The sequence below is a fragment of the Lipotes vexillifer genome, unplaced genomic scaffold (assembly GCF_000442215.2).
Source record: "Lipotes vexillifer unplaced genomic scaffold, Lipotes_vexillifer_v1.1 scaffold1180, whole genome shotgun sequence".
Taxonomy (NCBI): Eukaryota; Metazoa; Chordata; class Mammalia; order Artiodactyla; family Lipotidae; genus Lipotes; species Lipotes vexillifer.
In genome coordinates this window covers 1,216,407-1,237,780 of record NW_006771828.1, presented here as the reverse complement: position 1 = coordinate 1,237,780, position 21,374 = coordinate 1,216,407, and the positions used below count along the sequence as shown (strand labels likewise).

The 21,374-nt window shown below is 39.8% G+C and overlaps 1 protein-coding gene across 3 annotated transcripts in view; it reads right to left on the bottom strand.

Annotated features, from left to right (window-relative positions):
- The window catches only part of SMAP1 (small ArfGAP 1), a 136,858-nt gene that overhangs the window by 64,339 nt on the left and 51,145 nt on the right, over positions 1-21,374 (bottom strand). For all 3 annotated transcript variants that reach the window (XM_007447206.1, XM_007447204.1, XM_007447205.1), the window contains exon 3: positions 8,519-8,604. In XM_007447206.1, the coding sequence (XP_007447268.1) occupies positions 8,519-8,604 (86 nt within the window). The remainder of the gene's footprint in view (positions 1-8,518; positions 8,605-21,374) is intronic.

The window sequence follows — 21,374 nt, the reverse complement described above, 5'->3', positions numbered from 1 at the left end:
ATTTATTTCTAGATATAAATATTACATATAATATGCATATAGCTATTTCTTAACTAAGAAAAGTTTGGAAATCTAAATTCTTTATTTTTTTAAAATTTATTTATTTATTTATTTTTGGCTGTGTTGGGTCTTTGTTTCTGTACAAGGGCTTCCTCTAGTTGCGGCAAGTGGGGGCCACTCTTCATCATGGTGTGCAGGCCTCTCACTATCGCGGCCTCTCCTGTTGTGGAGCACAGGCTCCAGATGCGCAGGCTCAGCAGGTGTGGCTCACGGGCCTAGTTGCTCCGCAGCATGTGGGATCTTCCCAGACCAGGGCTCGATCCCGTGTCCCCTGCATTGGCAGGCAGATTCTCAACGACTGTGCCAGCAGGGAAGCCCCTAAATTCTTAAAGTATAATTTTTATGTTTAAATATCTGTGAGGTGAACAACACTGATATTTTTCCTCCTTAAAGATAGAAACAACAGTCTATTTTGGATATTGTTTAAAGTGTACTACATATTTTTTTAATATTTATTCATTTATTTTGGCTGCACTGGGTCTTAGTTGAAGCATGCAGGATCTTAGTTGTGGCATGTGGACTCTTAGTTGCGGCATGCACGTGGGATCCAGTTGCCGGACCAGAGATCGAACCCAGGTCCCCTGCATTGGGAGCACGGAGTCTTAGCCACTGGACCACCAGGGAAGTCCCTCAAGTGTACTACATATTAAAGCCTGGAAAGATTTTAATACTCTCATTTATGAAATGTTTATGACAAAGGAAAAATCGTTGTTTATGACCAAAATTTAGTTTTAGGAAACTAATCATTAAGATTAAAAATAAAGTATATAAAATAATTTAACCACCACTGTAAAACTAAAATATTGAAAACTATGATGGTTTTATAAATATCGATTTGAAAAAGGCAAACATTTTAAGTATACAATCTTTTGGAGTGAAAAACAATACTAACATCTGATGAAATGATACGTTGTGTGAATTTTCAGAAATGACAGATATCTGTGAAATCTTAATTTATACTTAGTGTATTTTAAATAAATAATTCAAATATAGCTGAGTCTGGTTACTGTTTATGATTTAAAAAAAAAAAAACCCTATCAGAAATTATCTAAGCAGTAAGTAATTTTAAAAACTTATATGAGATGAAAGTTGATCTGTTTTTCAAGGACATAAAAAAATTAAAGCATCAAGATAGGACAATGTACTAGGATATTCCTCATTATTAACATAAAACATTGCTTTTTAAAAAACAAACAAAGCACACCACAAAGTGAACTTTTAAAACTCACTGGAGTCACCTGAGAAGAACTGTGATTCAGGGAACATGCCACATCCTTGGATGCTCTCAGGCCCTACATGGCCTCTTAGGCCAAGAATGTATCACATGGTCCTCATGTATTTTTGTAAAATGTCCCAAAAGCTAGCCAATTCTTCACTGTTAATTCACCTATAGAAACGCTGATTTATTCCTGGGGTCAGCAAACTTTTTCTTAAAGGGCTATATAGTAAATATTTTAGGTTCTGTGGGTCAGTTGGTCTATGTTGCAACTACTCACTTCTGCATTTGTAGCTCCAAAGTAGCCACAGAAAACTGATAAATGGATGGGTATGGATATGTTCTAATAAAACTTTATTTACAAAAACAGAAGTTGGCTCATGGGCCTGTAGTCGCTGATTCTTGAATTCTATTCCAACTCTAGTGGGCCAAGAACAGCCCAGTTGGACTTATAGAGGGTCTCTGTGTCTGCAAACTGCCACTGTAGGCAATGTAAGGGATTTTCAAGGGAAATTTGACAATAATTTTGCATTATATGCTGACTAAAGCACAAATTCTCAAAGAAGATGGTCTCCAATGCACACCCTCATTTCTGGTACCAGTAGTGAAAACGACAATACTACTCCATATCTTACCAAGTTGTTGACAGTTCTGTGGATAATATAGATAAAGCCCTCAGCATAGTACCTAACAAACAGTAAGCATAAATGAAGCTAGCTTTTATTTTTGTATAACTTGGTGTCAGTTTCCTCACCTTTAAAATGGCAATAACACCAAGACTCACCTCGCAGGATTAAACACACTAGTGTGTGGAAAGACCTAAGAGCAGTGGGGGGGCAGAGTGACTACTGTTTAACCCTCAGCTCTTATTATCAATCACCGTGCTCTGACAGGCAGCTCTTTTAAACACAGGGCCCACAGCAGAGGAGGAAACAGAAAACTGCTGAGCCAAGGCTAAGATGGCGTGCCTATCATCAACTTTAAACAGATAAGCAAATGAGAAGCAGCAACAAAAGAACCAATAAATTTGAAGATCAGGGAATACTTATCTTCATTTTCCAGCATCCAGGTGCCATTTGAGACAAAAGGACTTATTACTGACAGAGATCAATAATACAACTCCTCCCCCACAAAAAGAAATAGAACAGTAATATTTTCAGCAAATCAAGGTAAGGAATATACCAACGACAACGCAAGTTTAGGTGGCTGATTTGGGACTTAGTACACAAACAACGAAATACCCCAGAATACCCCCCACGCCTTTGGTCACAGAACACTCAGCACAGCACCCTTCACTGTCCCAATTCTCAGAACTAACAGACAGCAAGCACTACAGAAGTCCAGAAAAATGTTCACATCACTATGTGTTTTATCTTTTCACATGTATTTATTTGTATTTTAAGATTTTTCCTTTCTTTAAAGATGCCACTTGGAATACAAATTAATATCTATTCCCAAAAACAAAATGTTCCAGTTCCAGACACACAACACGGATAGCGGTAAAATTTTCAAAAGCTCCAAGGAGAATCACCGCTGATTAGCTCTGGTACACACCAGAACTCATGGAACTGAGGTAATTAAAGTTATCAGATAAAACGAAAGATCCTAATGAAAAGCTTTAATGTAAAGGTTTATCGCTTGTCATGCACTGGTACATGCCGCATAGAATTAACCACAGGCCACATGAGAAATTACACTTTCACAGCAGCTTCGGCCTAACTTTTGTAAATTGCAAAGCTTTTAAAAAGTAACAAATCTTGTTAAGAATGCAGTGAGGTCCCATATTATGTGAGTTTTACTTGCCTCTAAGGATGAGACAACTATATTTAAATCGGTAAAAGTGAGATGTTAGGCTTCTCAAAGAGCACTGAGCTTTAGAATGACTGATGAAATAAAGAAAAAAAGGGGACTGGTTTTACTAGTCTCCCTAATAATAGCTCCAAATCACAGTGTTTCATAATTAAAAGAAGGGATAAAAGTGACTTGGCTGTAATAACTAAGGTAAAAAACATTTTTAACACCTTTGTTGGAGTATAATTGCTTTACAATGTTGTGTTAAGTTTCTGTTGTATAACAAAGTGAATCAGCTATACGTATACATATATCCCCATATCTCCTCCCTCTTGCGTCTCCCTCCCACCCTCCCTATCCCACCCCTCTAGGTGGTCACAAAGCACTGAGCTGATCTCCCTGTGCTATGCGGCTGCTTCCCACTAGCTGTTTTACATTTGGTAGTATATTTAAGTCCATGCCACTCTCTCACTTCATCCCAGCTTACCATTCCCCCTCCCCGTGTCCTCAAGTCCATTCTCCACGTCTGCGTCTTTATTCCTGTCCTGCCCCTAGGTTCTTCAGAACCATTTTCTTTTGGTAAAAAACATGTTTGAAGACTATAGTATTACATTAGATATAGAAACTGGTCTCATGGTCCAAGAGATGTCATCTTATACTCTTATCATTAGTAGTCATCGATCTCAAATGTCTTTAGACAAAATCCCTCTTTAGTTTCTGACAACCTTAGGTTATCTTTCTGTAAACAGCACGAGGTCAACACCTCATACGAACATGACCATAATTTGCAAACGCTTTACAAGTAACATTTAGTTTGAAAAATCAAACACACATGCTTGAACTAACAGTAGCAAAGACACACATTATCTAAGAGCCTGACCTGAATCATACCAGGTACTCAAAAACTGACATTTTCACCTAGACCTTATGGTCTTAGCTGCAAAGAGTGCCAAACGATAAGCCTATCTATTTTTAAAAGCCATCCACCAGGACGCAAATGTGACAACACTGATTTTACTCAGACTATCATCATTAAGTATAATAATATCCAAGTGTCCTTACACACGAGGGAAAGTCTGGAGGCTTTGGGAAGTTTCTTAACAGCTCTTTGAGAACCCTACCCTCTTGCCTGCCAAGAATAAAAATATTATGCTCTATCTGAGCTGCTCTGAAAATTTAGAAAGTTAATGTACATAAAGTGCCAAACTCAGGGCTTGGCACACAGCGAACCCTCGCTGAGCAGGAAAGCTACTGCAGTTGTTTCCAATGCCACACCCTCACTGTGTCAAAGGTCAAGGACTTACTGATACCAGACACCAATCAATTCACTACAAAAATCTCATCTCTCCTGAAATGTTTACATAAGGACCAAACATTTAAGGACATAGCAAAAAACACCAGAAAAAAGATCTCACTAATCCTTTACTTCTATTAGGTTCACCATAAAACGGATAGTAATTACTTAAGAAACAGAATTCCTACGAATGTGTACCAAATGGTACATAGAAGAGGGCAGTGTAAGGGGACACCGAGGTCCTGTCCTCCCCTGAATACCTTCAGGGCTTTGTCAAAGCAACACGGCATCATAGGGATGAACTAAATACCTTGGAAGCCACATTCATCCACCAGATACCACATAAAGGACACTACCCAAAATCTCAAGAACCTCAAGTAATTTACCCTCTTAACGTTCAAGAGAAGTCCAAAAAACCCAATTCAAACCAAACCAACCCCCAACACACACAAACACACACATACACACAAACTTCCAGACAAGGGAGATTCTTCAATTTGAGGGATTTTATATGTTAACTCAGGCTTGGGGGTGAGAAGCAGAGAAAGGAATAACCTAATACAACTAGCAAGCAGTGGTAACAACCACCTGGAACACAGTTTATTTGCTCTGTGGTATCTCCTTCCACCATGCTCTCTTCCTCAGGATTCTGCCCTATGCCCTCACTTTCCAGAGGAGAAGGAAAACAGCATTCCCAAGATTCTCAATAAAACCGCAAAAAAGAATACAGGACCAGGGACTTCTCTGGTGGTGCAGTGGTTAAAAATTTGCCTGCCAATGCAGGGGACACTGGTTTGAGCCCGAGTCCTAGAAGATCCCACATGCCACAGAGCAACTCAGCCCGTGCGCCACAACTACTGAGCCTGCGCTCTAGAGCCCGTGAGCCACAACTACTGAGCCCACGTGCCACAACTACTGAAGCCCGCATGCCTAGAGCCCGTGCTCCGCAACGAGAAGCCCCCGCAATGAGAAGAGCGCCCACGCACTGAAGCGGAGAGTAGCCCTCTCTCTCCGCAATGAGAAAGCCCGCGTGCAGCAACGAAGACTCAAGGCCAAAAATAAATAAATAAATTTATTTATTTAAAAAAGAATACAGGACCACTGCCCTAGGTAAACACAACTTTAGCAAGCATTTTTCTATCACCTACGTGCTAAGTGACTCTCCTGTCTACACTGTATTTCCTGTTTTCTTTTAGGGTCCAGACTCCTGTTTCCAGCTTCTAGATGGGCATCTCCATGCATGTGTCCCACAGACACCTTATCCTGCCCAAAGTGATGGCTCACTGTCTTCAATCTGTAACCCTTACACCTTCATCTGGTACTGAATTCCTTCCCCGATGAAGTTTACCTCACTCACAGAACCTTAGCCAAGCTAGGAAACTGGGGTCATTGCAGTGTCTTCCCTGGAAACAAAGGCAATTTTTTTCTTTTTTTAAAATTTTTTTTGCGGTACGCGGGCCTCTCACTGTTGTGGCCTCTCCCGCTGCGGAGCACGGGCTTCGGATGCGCAGACTCAGCGGCCATGGCTCCCGGGCCCAGCCGCTCCGCGGCATGTGGGATCTTCCCGGACCAGGGCACGAACCCGTGTCCCCTGCATCGGCAGGCGGACTCTCAACCACTGCGCCACCAGGGAAGCCCAGGCAATCTTAACCTAATCCAACTGCTCCTGCCTTCCCAGTTCCCTTCCAGTCTCCCCAATTCCCTCCTGCCTGTTCTCAGGTCTCCCACATAATTCATCTCTTCATCACTGCTCCCCTCAGGGCTGTACTAGTATTCTACATGCCCTCTGTGACTCCACGACTTCCTCCAACTCATCTTCCTTGTGGTAGAAGCTAATATTTCTAATGTTTCTCCTGCCTCAAAATTCTTCATGGCTTTTCAAATCCTTCAATCCTTTGGGCCAATGAAATGAGGTGCTGCTCTATATGCTACCTATATGCTGCTCTATATGGTACTGAAAACCCTTCACAATCTGGAAAAATGAGCTTCTTCTGCCACTGGCCCACGAAACTTAAATCTTGTCATATCAAAACTTTAAAATGTCAAGTGTCCTCACACCTTCATACTTCTGCTCACACAATTTTTTATGTCTGAAATGTACCACCCACTCCTACCCCAGGATCTTGCTATAATAAAAATAGCCTGGGATATCAGACTGCTAAATGTGTGGGAAGGAGGTGGAGGAAGCAGAAACAGAACAGGACAAATACTAACTTCTTGAATATAACCCAAAAGGTTTCTACACAAATATGAAAATATATATATAATGGCCTGTATCTCTGAGAAAAGATTAATTTTTTTCATTGTTTGATCACACAAACTGTTTTAGTATACACATGGGTAGTACACAGCTGTTCTTTTTTTGTTTTTTTTAAGCTACACATAATTTTTTTTTAATATTTATTTACTTGACTGCATCAGGTCTTAGTTGAGGCATGTGGGATCTTTTGTTGTGGTGCGTGGGCTCTGCTCTTCCTTGCAGCATGGGAGCTTCTATCAAGTTGTGGCACACAGGCTCAGTAGTTGTGGTGTGCGGGCTCTCTAGTTGTGGCGTGAGGGCTGCATAGTGCGCGGGCTCTCTAGTTGTGGCAGGCGGGCTCGGTAGTTGTGGCGCACAGGCTCTCTAGCTGTGGCGCGCGGGCTCGGTAGTTGTGGCGCACAGGCTCTCTAGTTGTGGCACGTGGGCTCGGTAGTTGTGGCACACAGGCTCTCTAGTTGTGGCATGCGGGCTTGGTAGTTGTGGCGCACAGGGCCTCTAGTTGTGGTGCGCGGGCTTGGTAGTTGCGGCACGCAGGCCTAGTTGCCCCCCAACCCCGGCACGTGGTATCCTGGTTCTCCAACCAGGGATCGAACCCACGCCCCCTGCACTGGAAGGCAGATTCTTAACCACTGGATCACCAGGAGAGTCCAGTACACAAATGACCTTTAAGAAACTACATTATATTGCCCAAATCACAAAAATCACCTTTGGATAAAATCACATATACCTACAGTCAATTAGATAATCTTATTCTCAAACTTCAATATGAGTTCGAGGAATACTATAAAACCAAACGATTTCTCTTTAACATGTGAAAAAAAAAATCCTCACTAAAATGCCTGTGAGAAAATATTCCCCTCATTCATTATGTCAGATGTGAAAGCAGAGAGAGCCATGCAGCCTGTGACCCACGGAAGGTCAGCAGTGACATGACCCCACATCCCTGCCACCATCCATGTCCACCAAGTATGGGATTTGTCTGTCAACTGCTTCACATAAACATAATTACCACATAAAGGTGATCAAAGGAGATTCCTCCAGGGACTTCCCTGGTGGTCCAGTGATTGAGAATCCGCCTTCCAATGCAGGGGACACGGGTTCAATCCCTGGTCGGGGAATTAAGATCCCACATGCTATGGGGCAACTAAGCCCATGCGCCACAACTAGAGAGCCCATGCACTGCAACTACTGAGCCCGTGCACTCTAGAGCTCGCATGCCAAAACTAGAGAGAAGCCCAAGTGCCGCAACGAAGACCCGATGCAGCCAAGACCTGATGCAGCCAAATAAATAAATAAATATTCAAAGGAAACTTCTCTGGAAATGATTTTCCAAAAAATACTCAAGATGCTCACAAATCAAACCTCTAATGGTAGTCTAAAGTAATAAACAACCTATATGCTCCAATCAAGAGTTGGAGATCAATCAAGAGGAATCAGTTTGGGGCTTCCCTAGTGGCACAGTGGTTGAGAGTCCGCCTGCCAATGCAGGGGATACGGGTTCGTGTCCCGGTCCTGGAAGATCCCACATGCCGCGGAGCGGCTAGGCCCATGAGCCATGGCCGGTGAGCCTGCACATCCAGAGCCTGTGCTCCGCAACAGGAGAGGCCACAACAGTGAGAGGCCCACGTACCGCAAAAAAAAAAAGAGGAATCAGTTATAATATTTTATACTTAATAATAATTACATAAAAATACTATATAGATCATGTATTACCAGATTCCTATTAAAAACTTACCATATACAAAGCATAGCTCAGGACAAATCAATTTCTATTTTTCATGAACAACAGTATGATAAAGGTCACATCTTCCTAAATATTCAATACAAAGTTAAAATATGAACTATAAAAATGAGCTGATTCTTTTAAACCCCACAATAAAGAAATGTTAAAGGATACTGATCTGTCTGTGGTCTTCGAAAGTTCTCTGGAAGATTGGCTTCATATAGTAATCTTGCTTTAGTATTTCCCATATCTTGCATGCACTATAATAAAAAAAAAATCACATATTTTCATTACTCATATAAACATTAAAAATTCCTATACACACATATATACAAACACCAGACATTTATCATTTCCAATACATATTCTTCAGAAAAATAATTTAAATCACAACTATGAAATTAATTACTCAAGTTCAAAACAGAAGCATAGCTTTAATCCTTCACAAGTCTTCAACATACGTGGATCTGCAGTTTTCTAATGTCTTTTTCCGTGACTACAATACCACCTTCATTTACACTCACTACCTCCTAAAAGTAGATTCCCTGGCAGTTCGTGGTATTACTATTGTTTTAAATGTACCACTTGAACAACACTGCCATTTCTAAGGCCAATAACTCAACATCAAATTTTCTTTGTTTTGAGCTTCAAAATACTCTGAGGTTTTCATGATTTACAACCAAGGCCACAATGGAGAGCAGTGAGGCAGAAATAGGGCCACCCTAGAACACAACAGAAGTGGATTCACTTCTTTGGGGTTATTAATCTCTTTAAGATTCTGCCAAAAGCTATGGATCCTCCTCTCACTACCAAAAAACTGTGCCTAATGGCCAAATTTTACATACAAGTTCAGGAGTTCACAGGACTCTCCCTAAAATCTATCAACCCCAAGAGTAAGAACCATTGCTAAGGAGGCATAAGGTAATTAAACTGGTTGAAATGATTATTAAATTAAGTTTCTGGATCACCTATGAGTAAGGACTAACCAAAGAGTACTTCCAGGATATTCTATTACATTAGAAACTGAACTAACATTTACAAACAAAACATTACTCTATCATTATTTTACATCATTTTCAGGGAGCTTAAGTTCCTTAAAATATTTTAACTGGTTGAAAGATCTGCTTTTATAATTCCTTTTTCCCCTGATTTCCTAAACACACACACCCCCACCCCACGTCCCCAAGAAGACAATCCAGGCTTAACACATCACTAGATGTCATCCTTGGGTTGCAGCCCTCAAGGGGATACAGAACCATCTTCCTTCAGATAAAAAAAATACAGTGACTCTTCTCCCAACTGAGAGTTCTAAGTTATGCAAGATACTAATGTAAACCCATTTCTGGATACCTACACCACCCAACCTCAACATAAGAATTCTTTCAGCGTAAATGAGATTTCTAAGTCATTCCTCTAGAGATAATGAGAAAGTGAAGTAATAAAGGGCTGGGAAACATTAAGGGATAGTAAGCTGAAAAACAAGAAAATGTTTTGCTATTTAGCTCTGGAGAGAAGAGAGTAGGCCAAGGGCTCCCCCGTGTCATGAGGCACAGTAGCATGGAGTCAGTCAGTGTGAGGAGGGCTAGGGAACAATCCTCTGAGTGGGGGGAAGAGCGGAGAGACTTTCAGGACTGCTAACCCTTCCTGAAAAAAGGAAGACTGTTTTCCATTGCAAGCATTCAATGACGCCACATCTTTGTGCGGGGGCACATGGGAATTCAGTAGTAGAGACGACCAACTCACGTCATCATAAAGGCATCAAACATTTGGAAAGAACGAGACCAAGAGAAAGTGTGCATAATATATGCAATGAAGCAAAAAGTAACTTAGATACAGCTCACAGAAACTACAAAAATAAGAAAACTCGAAGTTTCTAACACACAGAGTACATAAAAATTTTAACAGAAAATTTAGTAAGACTAAAAACAGTATCTGCTATACCCGCCATATCTCATTGATCCAAAGTTACATTTTTCTTCATATTATAACATTCATGAATTAGAAATGCATCTTACAACTGATCGTGTCTTGTAAGTGATCTTTTTTTCTAATTACTCCATAAAATGTAGTTGTTCCTTACAATCAGTGATATTATCTTACATTCAATAAATATGACTATACATTTTATATATTCTCTTTAATATAGGTCATTAATATTTTATTTTGGCAAAATAAAAAATTAAAAACAAGGCATACATGTACATTATACCAAATTATTTAATTTTGTTCTAGGGATGCTATCCATCACAGTTAGACAGGAGGAAAAAAAGGTATAATCTGAAAGGGAGAAGTGATGTGAAATTATGAGCCATTTCTACAGGAGACCACTGCCAAAAAGTGACCTGACGCAGGTGCTCGCGCGTGTGTGTGTCTCTGTTAGCTGGGACTGGGGGAAACAAGGATTCGATAACATCACGGATGTAGAGAGATCATTTTGTAAGGAGAAGGAAGACACTAGTAAGCTCTAATAATTTCTAAGTTTCTAAAAAGTAGAACAGAGTAGGGTGGAAGGAAAGTCTGCAATGAAAGGATTAGTGGAGATGAAACTGGTTCAGCCACTGGAGATGGTTAGAGTGAAGAGAAAAAAACAACAGGAGCTGGCATTCTGGGGAGGTGATAGGAGTGTGGTACAAACTACCTGTCCTCAGTGTCAAGACACTACAGGCAAGGGCCCTACAGAACACGTGAAAATTTTTTCTATTGGACTTAAGAGCAAATTCTGGTAATTGGCAGAAGAAAATAATGAAACAGCCTAACAGCTACAATAACAAGCATTAGCCTCAATACCTTATTAATATATATAAATAATATAGTATTATAAATTAGATGTGTTATATATAAATTGCATATATATTATAATACATAAATTGCTTATATATATGCCATTTCAAAGTTTTTAAAATCCTGATTTAGGTATTATTACCCTAATTTGACAGGAAAGGAAACTGAAGCTGCAAGATGTTAAGTAACAGGCCCAGGAGTCTCCACTAGAATTAAACTCGACAGAACCAACGTCGTCCACTGGCAGTCTAGACACCTCAGGCTGCAGCCAATGGAACTGGGGACCATATCATGCAGGGCTCATGAACACCAGGCTCTTTGCTTTAACGGCTCAGTTTCCATTTTACAGATGAGGAAACAAGCACAAAGAGGTTCCCTGCTGGGTAATTCAAGGAATCAGTTACAGAGTTTTAAAAATATTTTAAAAGAGATATTTATTTACATAGTAAACTATACTTCATCTCAAAACTGATTCTTTAAAAACAAGGCAAGCATCCAGTGAGCAGAAATGTATTGATAGTCTTGACAAACAAACCATTGTGAGAATATATGAAATACAAAGTCAACATTCATTTTTAAGAAAAATATATTAATATATTAAAGAATAAGTGAAATGTGTACTCCGCAGTTATGATAAATGCCATTTAGGCAGGACATATGTAAAAATTAATGTTATTTACTATGCCTATTAAATTCAATCTGTCCTCCTTTTATACTTTATATGGTCCTAGAAAGATGAATTTTATATTGTACTTTTTGATGAAAGATCTTCATCCAAAACCATCACCATTATAACTGCAAAGGAAGGCTTCACCTGGAAATGATATAATAGGACACACTTAAGAATCCCAAAGCCCACTATTAAAAGCACTTGTCCTCATAATCTGAGTGCTTTCAGTTTCTCCCCCACAATCCAGTACACAGAACAACAGTTGCCCAAAGCCTCACACATCACTTGAGATTCAATTTTTAAAAATACTGTTTGAATCAAAATGCTGAAAAGCCTCTATGGGCTAAACACATTGTCATCACAATCTAATGTAGATGAAGCATTTCTACTTCCGAAACTTTCTAAGTAGACAACATATCACCCAGTCCCAGTTTTTGCACTAAAAAACAATAAAACTGGGCTTCCCTGATAGTGCAGCGGTTGAGAGTCCGCCTACCAATGCAGGGGACACGGGTTCGTTCCCCGGTCCAGGAAGATCCCACATGCCGCGGAGCAGCTCGGCCCGTGAGCCATGGCCGCTGAGCCTGCGTGTCTGGAGCCTGTGCTCCGCAGCAGGAGAGGCCACAACAGTGAGAGGCCCGCATACCACACAAACACACACACAAAAACAAAGAAAACAATAAATCTTATATTCTAAAAGGGTTCTAAACTTTTTAACGTTTTACAGAGACTGAAGAGAACTGAGGTTGTCAATTTAAAGTTTTAATTGGCATTTAGTTATTGGATTGTGTAATTTAATAAACATATCCAAAAACTAAAAAAAAAAAAGTGGGAATAGATTTTTAAAAGGCATAATCAATAAGCAAACAAATGTAATAGGAAATTTTATTTTTATGTAACACTACTGTGTACGTTTTTTTTTTAAAAAAGGCATTGTTTTATGTCAATGGGGCATCTCCAGTAGAAAAACATGGTAATTAAGCAACACACAAAAACAGTTTTACTGCAAAAAGGGCCATGAAATGAATGCAAAGATAAAAGGCAACAGGAACATACAGAAACAAAGTGTGCCCAAGTTTGTCATTGTCAATATCAGGAAATAATAAAAGACAAGATAAGTGACAGGCCACCTGAAGTTCCAACTCAATGATTCATTCTCCTGAGAATAAAATCTGTCACATTTTTTTCTTTTCTTTAACCTTCCAAACTCCTGGGAGGTGGAATCTAACTACATGAAGCCACTACTCCAGGGCAGGCTGCTCCTATTTGCCCTAGCCTGCGCACACCCAGCGCAATCCAGCCCAGGGCCTGGGACTGTGTTTAGGAGCCAGGCGCCTGGGCCTCCCCTCTCCTTCACCTTGTGCGCCCTCCCCTTTGCTCAGCACCTACCCCAAGTGTCCCTAGAGCGTCTCCTGTACTTTTTCTCTCTCAGCAACAACCATTTATGAGCAAACTGAAACCCACATTAATGGATTGTTTCAGGAAGCTATCTGCATAGTTTTCATAAATTTTTATGTGTATACTGACTTGCCCTTTGGGGTTTACTGGCTATTTTTAAAAAGGGAATAAGTAGAAAAAATGAATAACAGCTACAAAACAAAGGACTGAGATTACTAATTGCTTTGTTGCAAATGACTAGGTTACAATGTGGCAATTAGATCTTCTAAATTCTCAATGGCAAAAATGCAAAGCATCAAAATAATCAATAGAATCTTATACATTAGCATGTCATGGAAATACGCTACAGGTCTATGCTAAATCTGGAGGAAAAAAGGTAAAAAACTATGTAAATTAAAACACTTCTACCCATTTTCTGAGAAATAGATGGGGGTGGGAGACAGAAGACTCTTACTCCCAGGTCAAAAGATTGTTGTGTAAGGATATGAAAATAGCTAAAAATGTGTATCACCTGTATGTTTGTATATATGCATAAAACATTTCAGGAAGAATATACAAGAAACTGAAAAACAGGGTTGTTCCTACAGAGGGAAACTGGATGACTGAGGGACAAAAATGGGAGGGAGACCACCCATTTTACACCTTCTGTACCCTTTGATGTTTGTACCGTGTCCATGTTTCCCACTCCCCAACACAATAAAAGAGTTAGAGGGGGGCTTCATTAATCCTGCACTGTTCCTAAATAAAATACATCCAGAGGGAGCTTAGCCAGGGATCCAAGCAGCATGTGACTCAGAGCAAGGAGACCTCCTCTCACTAGGGCCCTCCACCTCCACTAAGAGAACAGGGTCTTCTGACAATCTGAGACATTATGATCGAATAAAATTAATACATTTAACAAATCCCATCCAAGAATATCTCACAGTCAGAATACATTCAAAATATAAATATGGCATTTACATGCCAGGTGTTTTCCCAGTATCATTACCTTCATTACTGTTGCTGAAGATGACATCATTAAACTTTCAACTATTAGTTTTTGCTTCTTAAGATTTCCATGTATGTGGTTTTGTGCGGGAGAGGGAGCACCACTTGCTCTATTTTCTATTCATTAAAATTTGTAGAACACAAAGACTAACATTTCAAACTGCCTTAGCTGAACGTGTGTGTGTGTGTGTGTGTGTGTGTGTGTATTTTAAAACCTCATAATTAAACAGAGAAATTGTAGTCCCTGGCAATTCTTCATGTCAGTGACTCACCTCTACTACCACTTGAAATTTCCCAGAATAGTTCTCTATCTTCCTCTCAAAAGCCACCAGGATTTCTTGCATAGGAGCAAGCTTTTCAGGACTGGTTTCAAGATCTTTTGGGTTCCAGCTGCTAGAAAAGAAGGGCCACTGTTTTTGGTCTCAGGAGCTCTTTCAAAATATTTAATACAGAGTCCATTCCTTCAGTTTTCATGAAATTGCGTTTTAGGGGAGTTTTAATTGTTGTTTTTAAGAACAAAGTAAGTAAACCACACGTATTTCAACATTAAAATTGTTAAATGATGATGTGGAATCAGAGGTACCAGTTTTCCTATTTTTCACAATTTCTAGATATTCTCAGATCTTGATTCATAAGTTGCAGCACTGGCTAAGTTGCTACAAATTCAGAGAATGAATTCTTTTATTTTTAAGCAATAAAATTAAACATTGTTATGACAAAACTGGAAAAGTTTCACATTACAGTCTTCTGTCATCTCTACTTACTATGAAATCATACCATTTGAAGTCCAGGGATAAACCACTACTTTCGTCCTAGGTGCTTAAGGCCCAGCTCAGGAGTCATCTGGACTCTTGCCCCTTCTGTCAGAAGTCTTAGCGATTCTAACTGTAATATTTTTGTAGGTTTATCCCGTTAATCAACCTCATTGCCACTACTTCAGCTGAAGATCTAGTCACCCACTGCCTAGGCCACTGCAGGAACAAGCCCCTTGGATTTATGTTCTTAAAAGGAACATAACGTTAGGTGTCGCTCTTCAACTGAGAACACGTTAAGAGCTCGTAGGCTGTCCCTCTCCTCATCCCCCATCCCTCACAGGATCAAGGCCAAACCAGCCCGTGCCCACAACTTCCACCTTCACCCCCTATGCACATACAACTGCACCCGATAACTAACTTACTTTCTCAAATACGACACGTTTTCTATCTTTCTGCCTAGAAGGCCCTCTGCACACCGCTGCATGCTTTTAGAAATTAATAAATAAAGGTCACTGTCAAAAAGGTAATGAGACATTTAAAAGATATGTTTAGAACTTATGATATCACTAGACACTGAGGGTAAGGGAAAAAAAGGAGCCACTACTAAGTAACTTGCTGAAGATGGCCCGTCATTTAGCCAACAAAGCCTAACCCCGAGCCCAGGTCTACAGAGTCCCAGGCCAGCGCCCTGACCACACCTGCTACTCTCGATCATCTTACATTCACACAAAGCAGGAAGAGAAGCAACCTCGCCTCTAAAATACTGTGTGCAACGAAATTAACAATAATTGCGTTCCCACATGATCCACTCACACAAGTATTCTACCTTCACTGCCGCTCAACAACTTCCTACCCAATAGAGCACTCCCTATGGGATAGAAGCCCTTATCTTCAAGTAGCTTGTGATTTCTTTGGTTACACTCTCAGTCCCACCTAGACAGTACAGAATTAATAGGGTTAATGAGTGACTTGAGCCAAGAACTATAGCCAGTCACTAGGAAAAGGGAACTCTAAAAAGCATTACAGATATTTTTAAAAGTTTAACCTCAAAAACAATAAAATCAAGAGAAAAATCACAATTGTGCACATTCAGATTCAAAATAAATGTGACCTTTTCCCCCAATGGATTGTTTAAAATGCAAACATCCTATTAAACTTCACAGATTAAATTTTGCTATAGACAGTATCACATTTCTTTCTTCATCTCACTCTGCACATCAGGTAATAGATAAACCCAGCACTGTGCTGCCACCTTACTCTGCTTCTTTGAGGACACATTTAACGATCCTGGCAAGGAGTTGGCATAAGTTGAATCTCAGTCAAATGGTTTGCAGGGCAGAAACTGAGACACAGATGTAGAGAACAAACGTATGGACACCAAGCGGGGAAAGTGGCAGGGTGGTGGTGGTGTGATGAATTGGGCGACTGTGATTGACATGTATACACTGATGTGTATAAAACTGATGACTAATTAGAACCTGCTGTATAAATAAATAAATTTAAAAATACAATGAGAATGGGCCATTGCAGAAAATCTGTAAAATGGATACACAATTAAAAAAAAGTTAAGTGTGTACATGAGGCCACAATTTGAGAAATTTCATCAGTTTGATGGAATTATAATGAGTCCTCCCACAAAATAAGAAAAAAGTTGTTTGACCAGGGGTCTCTTGAATAAGTGTATACCAAGAATTGTGAACTGAAAGCTTATTATGTGTCTGGTTTATATAAGGCCCTATGGAAATTTATCTAAGGGTCAAAACCTTGAGAGGTTAAACAATGTTCTAACATATACAGGTCAAATGTGGTTAAATCATGGAGTGCTTCAAATTAGCTTTTTTAATGACAATTTTATTCTATTAAATATTATTTGTCATGGGAATTCTGTAACAACACTGACAGTTTCTGAAGCTCTGAGACGCTCCTTACAAAAAAAATAAAATAGTACTAGATTAAAAACACCAAAACCCATGCACAATATTCACACTGAAATTTGGTGACGGAGGATCCCCACAAATCCCGAGATGCCATCAGGTAAGGACGAGGCATAATGACCACTAGACCTGCCTGCAGCTAATGAGGTGTCAGGTGGATCTGAGAACAGAACACTAAGACAGTGGAGAAATACAAACTGGAAACTGCTGTGAACCAACGTGAAGAAAGCAGATGAAGCTGAAAGGGATTTTACCTACCCGAAGAGCAAGGAAGTGCAAGAAGCTGGGAATGGGGAGGCGCTCCCATGAGGAACCACCAGATCTCCCTTCCAGGACAGGGCCCTACACTGAGTAATTCAAAACGGAGCAAGACAGAAATAATGGAGATAAAGGACGAGAAGGTCCAGATAAAAGTGGGAGAAGGGAACAGAGCGATCATCTCAGAAAACAAGTGGTTTTACTTTTTAAACATCATGTGAAAACAACAGAAGAGAGAAGTCTGTGAGGTTAGAAAAGCTATATTGAATATGAGTTCATTTTAAAGGTAATGAAAAAACAATGTCATATAAAGATGATCAACGGAAAACAAATCAAGGTCAAGTCTCATTAAAGTTATCAGAAAAGGGGGCTTCCCTGGTGGTGCAGTGGTTGAGAGTCCGCCTGCCGACGCAGGGGACACGGGTTCGTGCCCCGGTCCGGGAAGATCCCATGTGCCGCGGAGCGGCTGTGCCCGTGAGCCATGGCCGCTGAGCCTGCGCGTCCGGAGCCTGTTGCTCCGCAACGGGAGAGGCCACAACAGTGAGAGGCCCCCGTACTGCAAAAAAAACAAACAAACAAACAAACAAACAAACAAAAAAAGTTATCAGAAAAGGAGAATAAGACATGGAACAACGTCTCTGACAGTGAAGCCACACGAGAACAAACACACCCAGGGAACAGATCAAAACGGTAGCCTACTAATTCTAAGCTAAAGCTAAAAGACATAAATACAAAATACGAAAGAATATGTAAAATGAGTTTAAGGACGTGGTGTTATGAAAGAACAACTAAATCAGAAATTAGAAACATGCAGAATTAAAACAAGAACTCAGGAAAAGAATTAGAAATAAAAGAAAAAATATTTCAGAAATGAATATGAAATCAAATAGATGACCAGAACAAATAAACACAGCAAACAACGGTCTAAGAAAACTGGAGAGGCAAAAGAAGAAAACAATTTTAATGGAAAAAAAAAAGAAAAGTAATGAAAAGGATCGAAGAGAAAGTGACAAATAATAGAGTCAGGCAATGAAGACCCAACAGCCAGGTAAGAGTCACTGAAAAAGGAAATTCAAACAAGGAAACACGACACTAAAAAACTAGTTTTTAAAAAGTCACTGAAATAAAAAATTTGAAACTACATATTGGAAGAGCATACCACATGCAGGCATTTCCTGTCTAAAAGAAACCTCTTATATTTCAAGACTGAGACAGGTCAAACATAAAAGCACGGAAGAAGACAGATCATGCAAACATCAAGCAAAAGAGGGCTGCAGTGGCTCCAGACGACCGCATAACAGCCGCGACACATCTACACCACCGCTGGGAAACAGAAAGATAATGAGCCAGTTACAGTGTTTTACATGTGCTAGTAGCCTCATTTAAAAACACAGGTAAGATTACTGTTAATAATATGTTTTATTTAATGCATCTTTCTCCTCTGCGGAACTCCCAGGAAAACATAATACCTTATCTCACCTGCACCTAAAGACTTAAAATGGTACCATAATGCCATTTTTTGCAAGGAACTGACAATTTAATTACTCACAAAGAGCTAACACCAGGCCCGGAGAAAGGATCAATGTGATAAATCCTTGGATCCTGCTCCAAGTAAAACAAACCTGCACAACGCATGATTCAAGTAAAATTTAAGTTTGGATTGCCTAACAACACTCTAGTTCCCGGTTTCCATTTTTTAAAGACGGCAGAGGGAGCTCACAGGAGGCTGAACTTAGTATCAACTGCAAGTCGTTTCATTTCACAAAATTAATACGCTTCTAAAGAATAAAATTTATCATAACTCCATCCAAAACATACTATGTCAGAAAGTGAAAGAGGAGAAAACTTCTTCAGTGTATTCAGGCACTTTCATCTCCAACTCTTAATCTTTTACACCCCAATTTTACCACTGAGCATGCACACAACATGACCACAACATAAAAAGTACCTGTCATTTTAGTTGCTTTTCTACCTACAGAGTAGTTAAAGTAACTATCAAGTCCCTTTTGCCTATTCTCCCTGATTTGCCCTGATTAGGAATTCAAGCTGAGGTGACAGAATACAGCAAAGCTTACTGATGAAGATTAGCCAGAAATCAATGATGTTAGTAGCTTCCTTAGGAAAAATCCTTTTCTAAGAAAAATCAAAAGTTTAAATTAAGACAAGCAGGTCAACGCTATGACACATCTATTGCCAAATTAAACTAAAGGCTACACCAAGTTACCTTACAGTAGGTTTTTCCGGGAATGACAAGGTTATCATAGAAATCTATACCTATTTATTTAGCTAGTGATTTTCTCTTTATGAAAGAAAATATGAAGAGCAAAAAAGATCGTCCAAAACATTTTTAGAACCCGTCTTTCAGACTCAACCCAATAATCTTGTCACATTCTTTTGAATTACTGAAGAGTTCAGAACATTTTTATCCTCTGGGGTGGAATTTGACTTTTGGAAAAAGTTTAATCACATCTCTGTGATTCACCGTCTTTATTCTAACACAGATAATGAAAATGTATTTTGAACTGCTGTGGTAACCAAAGAGGACTGGGCATACAATCAAAGAATCTCAAGCATGGAAGAGACTTGAGTCATCCAAACAGCTCCCCACCTGCCACCCAATGCTTGAAGCCCAGCTACACACCTCAAGGTGCTCGTCCAGCCTCGGCACAAACCACCCAGTGATGGTAAACTGACTACTCTCCAAGGCAATCAATTTCAGTTTGGGGCGGCTTGAAATGCTGAAAAGTACTGCCTTCTAGTACCTGCATATGTTACCTTGGAACTTCCACACACTAGCTTAAGTTAGACTCCCTACGGCTGCCGTATTTTTGGAATTTTACAAGTATATTGGAATATGCGGAGAAAAGGGGGGAAAATGGAAAGCAACAGAAACAACGAAAAAATTAAGAACTGATGGAATACAAAGGCACAAGAAAGAAAGCCAGTCTGGATAACCAGATGATTATTTAAATTTTTGATGTACCAAGCTACAGGTAAATAGACATCTACCAATCTTAACATTTACAAACATACACATTAATTACTATGACTGTGGGCAAGATTTTCCATAATGAAACACTGAAACAATTTCATAAATCCTTTTTTCCTGTTTCCGTATGAAACAGCTAGAGGTTCTGTTTATACTGTTAAAGAGCAGCTGTTAATTCTGATATTCTGTTCTTTATTCTACCCAAATGCATCATGTTATCTAGCAAAAAATAATAATAATAAAAAAAATCCATGCCTGGTAACATCTATTCCCTTCTCTTAACTTCTATCATTGCATTAGCAGTCGGCTTTCTATGTTTTATGCAAAACATTTTTCACAAAGCAACAAGGTTTTTAATTACTTCACAAGAGTTCTTCAATATACAAATACGAGTAGATAATGTAAAACCATGTTGAAATTCCAGTGCCTTGGAATCAACCTAACCGGCTAACTCCAGCGTTACCAAACACACTTGGGAAAATTACCAATTACTTCATGCCAAGGATATGCAAGGTTTCTTAAGGCATGATGAATCCATGAATACCAAAGGTTTAGAACAGACAATCTAAAAGAAGAACTGAAACTCTATAGAAGTCACTACTGGAAAGAGGGAAAAACCATCTGCACTGAAAAATCCTGGCTGAACCCACGACAGTAACTGAGTTTTCCACATGGAGAAAGACAAAGAGCAAAAAGGCTAAAGACAAAACTGTATCAAGTCTCCAGCAGGAAGGAAAAGCAGAAAAAGAAAGAGGAAAAAAATACAGCGCCTAAATAATAAAACAAAACAAAAGATGAGGATAGTAACTTTAAAGAAAAAGCTTCAAGGAGGCAGCGATGAGTGTCAGGGAAGCAGGGAGTCCAAGGCGGAGGTGGGCGGAGAGCTGGGCGTGGCCACAGGAGTGACTGCTCTTTGTGAGTGCAAACTCAGCAGAGTGAGGGGAATAAAAATGAGCTAGCAGAGGCAAAAGTCAGGTAAAGAAATGAAATAGCAGGTAAAGACCTTACTCAAGAAATTCAGCTGCTAAAGGAAGATAAGAGCTAGTCGCTGGAGCACAGTGGCCGGCCACCGTGAGTACCTGGTAAACGCTAACTGGTGAACAAGCAAACCAGAGAGTAAAGGAGCACAACAGAGTTGAGGGCTGTTTGTGGGGGTCAGAGGGTACAAGGCGAAAATTTTATGAAAGGCGGGAGTGAGGCAGCGTGTTTCAAAGAGGAGGAAAGAGTTTGAAGATGTCTCCAGGGGCTTCCCTGGTGG